Genomic DNA, 5,096 nt, shown 5'->3' on the forward strand with positions numbered 1-5,096 from the left:
TGCCCACATTTGTCTCTGGCTTCACCCACTAAGGCATGTGGTCTTGAGCAGGTTGCCGATGAGGAAATGTGGTCCCAAGGCAGGGGAAAAAAAAACTTTCTCCACATCTGCTGTAAATCAATGAAGAGTCTGAGTAACTGGAGGCAGAGGGTTGGATCGAAATGCTGAGCAAAAACCAGACTACTCATGCACAGATTTTCCCTTTCCCCTTTCCCACTTGATTCCCAGTCCCTGAACAATAATGCAGTAGGCTGCTGTGAAGTCCATATGAATGGAATGGGATATGGTTGTAAGGGGGATGCAGGAGACAGGGAAGAATCAGACAAAAATGGGCATAGGAAAGAAAAAGCAGAATTGTGATATGCCTGAGATGCAGCCTAAGGAATTATCGGAGGAGACTTTTAATTTTTTTTTGTATTTTCCACACCGCCTCTTGGATGTCCTTGTTCCTGAAGCTATAAATAATGGGGTTAAGAACTGGTGGCAAAACTGTATACAGTACAGCAGAAATCAGGTCCACAGTGGGGGTGGAAAGGCTTTTAGGTCTCATGTATGAAAAAGAAGCTGTGGTCATGAATAAAGAAAAGACAGTTAGGTGGGGAGTGCAGGTAGAGAAAGCTTTATATCTACCTTGAACTGATGGGATCCTCAGCACAGCAGAGAAGATGTTGCCATAGGAAGCAAAGATCAACCCAACACAAAATGTATCCAATGGGATAGCAGTGACAAACAACAGAATCTGGTTAACTTTTGTATTAGAGCAAGATATCTTTTGTAACTGAGGGATATCACAGAAATACTGCCCAATAATATTAGTCCCACAGAAATCGAGCTTGAAATTGGCACTGGTCTGTACTGATGAATAGATCAGGGTGCTAATCCAGGAAGCAGCTGCCATTTGGGTGCAGGCATCCCAGTTCATTATTAGCCTGTACTGTAGAGGACGACAGATTGCAATATAACGGTCATAAGCCATGACAGTGAGCAAGGCAATCTCGGAACCTGCAAAGCTGATAATTAAGAAAACCTGGGCAGCACAGCCGGCAAAAGAAATCAGTCTGTTGTCTGTCAAAGAAGCAACCATGGATTTGGGGATAGTAGTTGTGATGTAACCAATGTCTGTCAGTGACAGGTTAACTAAAAAGAAGTACATTGGGGCATGTAGTTGGTGGTTTAGAGCAATGGCAGCGATAATGAGAAAATTCCCTACTAAGGCTATCAAATAAATGCAGAGAAACATCACAAAATACAAAATCTGCTCATCTTGGTTTTTGGAAAATCCCATCAGAAGGAATTCTGTTACCGTTGACTGGTTGACCATATTACCACTTCAAACTGTTCTGCAGAAAAGATTTCCAAGTGGATAGCTGGATAGAGAGAAATAAATAAAGAGGCTTGTCTCACCTTAAAGTATAAGGGAATTATGATAGTGAATTAGGTGAGGGTGGGGATGGGAAAGAGATTTGATTCAGTTTGCATTTGTCACCAAATCTGTCAGATTCACACTTGCCAAACCAATGTGAGAACTGATATACAACCATCTTTCAAGTTTTTCACTTATCTGAATTTTACAATGCAATTCTCCAACCTAACAGATTTTACAAAAATGCATACATTAAGGAAAATGTACATGAAATGACTATATTCATTCTTAGGAGTAATTGCTTGCAATAAATATGTGCATTATTTAAAGAGTTGTAAGTGGCGGTAATGCAGTTAAAGCTCTGCTCATGGCCGGAGTTTGATTCCAATGGAAGGAGGAAGTCAAATCTCTGGTAAAAGGGGTCGAGGTCCACTCAGCCTTCCATCCATCTGTGGTCGGTAAAATGAGTACCCGGCATACGCTGGGGGGTAAAGAAAGGCCGGGGAAGGAACTGGCAATCCCACCCCATATATAAGGTCTGCCTAGTAACCGTTGCAAGACGTCACCCTAAGAGTCGGAACCGACTCGCACAATAAGTGCGAGGACACCTTTACCTTTTTTATGTATATTTGGAGAAATTCACACATAAACGCTGAAGAAATTTCCTCAGGATATTTTTTAAAAAATAGATGTGTACACACACACACACACACACACACACAGTGCTGCAGAAATGTGAAGTACTGAATTTCCAACTGGAAAAATGAGAAATTGAGAGAACCAACACCAACACAAATCTTTTCGCTCCTAGTTGTGGGATTACTGGGGACAATATGATTGGTTTGCAATCATAGCCATGAAGCTCACTGGGTGATCTTGGGCCAGTCACTGCCTATCAGACTCATGAAAACCCTATTCATAGGGTTGCCATAAGTCGGAATTGACTTGAAGGCAGTACATACATACACATTCATACTATATAAAACTGTTCCTACTCAGATACATTCTGGTATAATTGATAATTAACTGGTTGTAGATTTTGTCAATAGGCTTTGGAGGAGCTCTTTGGAGCCATGGGTGATACTGCCCAGTTTCAGTGATCATTGATAAAGGGAGATGGAGAGATGAGAAGCCATCATGGAAAGTGAGGGTGAAGCTGTGTGTCAGGCTTAGGTGGGCAACACAGCCATTTCCAGACAGGACAGTAGGAGTTAAGGGAAGAGTGAAGCCGTTAATTAACAGCACTTGGCAGAAACGCCCAAGGTCAGGCTGCGGCTGTGATGGATAAGAGAAGCAGCAATAAAAAGGCTTCAATGAGCACACAGAGGTGTGGGGGTAATAGGATTGTATTGAGACGGAGCACAGTGTGTTAAACTGCCTATTGCAACAGTAAAAACGCTCTTACTGAAATCTTGGCTGGTGGTCTATTCTTTCGGTTGGCGGCAAGCACTAATAGGCAAGTTAACGAGCTACTGGACTACTGGTTATGCTGGTTAATAGGTGCTGCACTCTACAAAGGGTTATGGGCCCAGCTCCACACCAGTAACAACCAGTTTGCTACCAGTAAAGAAAGCTTGTGCTACGCTGGACAACCAAAGGAAGCTGAGCCGGAGAGCTGGTGAGCTGTGGGAGAGCGGCAAAGCAGCGGCAGAGGATTGTGTTGCCAGGAAACCAAAGTGATAAGGAAGTCTGCGAGAATGGCTGGAGTATCTTTGGCTGGCATTCCACTGGAACGTCTCTCGGAACGTAATTACTCATGCTGGCGGCTGCAGATGCAAGCCTATCTAAACAGAGAGGATTTATGGAAAGTAATTGACCAACAACCCCCCTCCGTTCCACCACCTGCAGAATGGCTACGCTGGGACGAAAGAGCGAAGTCATTAATAATCTTGGCTGTAGGAGACTCGCAACTATTACATCTAAGAGGTAAAAATACTGCTAAGGAAATGTGGACTGCTTTAAAAGACTATTATGTTCAAGCAACAGCTAGCAGTAGAATAAATCTTGCGAGGAAACTATACAGAATGCAGCTAACAGACGAAGTGACAATGTCAGAACACTTAATAAACATTGCAAGCCTGTTTGCAGAATTATAGGAAAGGGGTGTGGAACACACGGAAACACAACAAATTTATATCACTCTTTCAACACTCAATGACTCTTGGAATCCTGTCATCAGCGCACTTGAAGCGATGCCCGATTCTGGACTTTCGGTTCGATATGTAACAGACAAACTCAAACAAGAGTGGGAGAGAAGAAAAGAAACAAAACAAAGGCAAGAGGAACAGAACGAAAGGAGTGAAAGAAAAGAAAAGACAGAGATAAAGGCTTTTGGGACTAAAGCATGTTACAACTGCGGCTCCTTGCATCATTTAAGGCGGGACTGTGACTTACTGAGAAGGAGGAGGGACGGAAGAAAACCCTCACACGCGCAGTTGGTGAGTGCAAAGACAAAGAATGAAAAAGACATTGTAAACAGAGACAATAGTATGTGGGTCTTGGACTCAGGTTCCACCCGTTCACTCATAAATGATAAAAGTTTATTTAAAACAATGGTGCCAGCTGATGAAGAAGTGAGTTTAGCTGATGGTACTAAACAAAGGGTGATGGGTAAGGGTACTGTACAGATATGTGCTTTACAAACAATAATGACAAATGTTTTATTTGTGCCTAATTTAACTCAAAACATTCTGTCAGTTTCAAAACTATTAGAAATGGATTATAGCGTGTTATTCAGTAACAGGAAATGTGAAATAATGAAGAAGGGAAAGGTGTGCCTAAAGGGATATTGTAAAGAATCCATGTTCTATGTAAATGTAAACTCTACAGCACAGGCCTCATTAGTGGCGCATAAGAAAACCCATGATAAATGTATCCATGAATGGCACCGAAGGCTGGGGCATGTAAATTATGAGACTGTGAAAAAGGCAGCTCAATTCAGTGCTGATGTACAACTAAAAGACTGCAAACAATACATGCAGTGTGAAGTATGTCAGCAAACAAAGGCCACTGTAGCTCCAATTAACAAAATAGCAGAAAGAAATACTGATAAACCTTATCAGACTATACATGTTGATTTAGCGGGACCATTTCCCAAAACGCAAGGTGGTGCTAAATATTTTCTTGTGATTGTTGACGATTATTCAAGATATTGTCATGTAAGTTTACTAAAAACAAAAGATGAGGCTGCAGAGAAGTTAAAACGTTTTCTGACCAGAGTAGAAGTACAGCATGGCACACAGGTGCAACAGATTAGATCTGACCAGGGCGGGGAGTTCACAGGAAAGTCCCTGGAACAATATTTTGAAAAGAAAGGAATAAACCATGCTGTAACCGCCCCGTTTTCTGCACATCAGAATGGGACAGCGGAAAGGAAAAACAAAACATTGCAGGATGCAATGAGAGCAATGTTAAAGGATTCAGGCCTTGCTCACACTTTCTGGGGGGGGAGTTTAATGTATGCTACATATATTCAAAATAGAGTACTGCATAGAACCATTGCCATGTCACCATATGAAATGTTGTACAAAAGAAAGCCCAGATTGCAACACATACTGCGATTTGGTTCACCATGCTGGGTGCATGTTCCCAAGGGAAAGAGAAAGGGAAAATTGGCTCCCAGAGCGAAAAAGGGATATGTGTTGGGGTTTCAACATGTGAATTACCGTGTGTGGGTTCCACAGGATGGTAGTGTAACACTCAGCAGGAGTGTTAGAACACAAGAACAAGACTC

General features: G+C 42.2%; 1 protein-coding gene across 1 annotated transcript; it reads right to left on the reverse strand.

Annotated features, from left to right (window-relative positions):
• Positions 1–385: 385 nt before the first annotated feature.
• LOC133367812 (olfactory receptor 14C36-like) lies at positions 386–1,321 on the reverse strand. Its single transcript, XM_061591916.1, has one exon. It carries the CDS (start codon positions 1,319–1,321, stop codon positions 386–388), a length of 936 nt encoding a protein of 311 aa, XP_061447900.1.
• Positions 1,322–5,096: the final 3,775 nt, after the last annotated feature.

The sequence above is a fragment of the Rhineura floridana genome, chromosome 11, assembly GCF_030035675.1.
Source record: "Rhineura floridana isolate rRhiFlo1 chromosome 11, rRhiFlo1.hap2, whole genome shotgun sequence".
Lineage (NCBI taxonomy): Eukaryota > Metazoa > Chordata > Lepidosauria > Squamata > Rhineuridae > Rhineura > Rhineura floridana.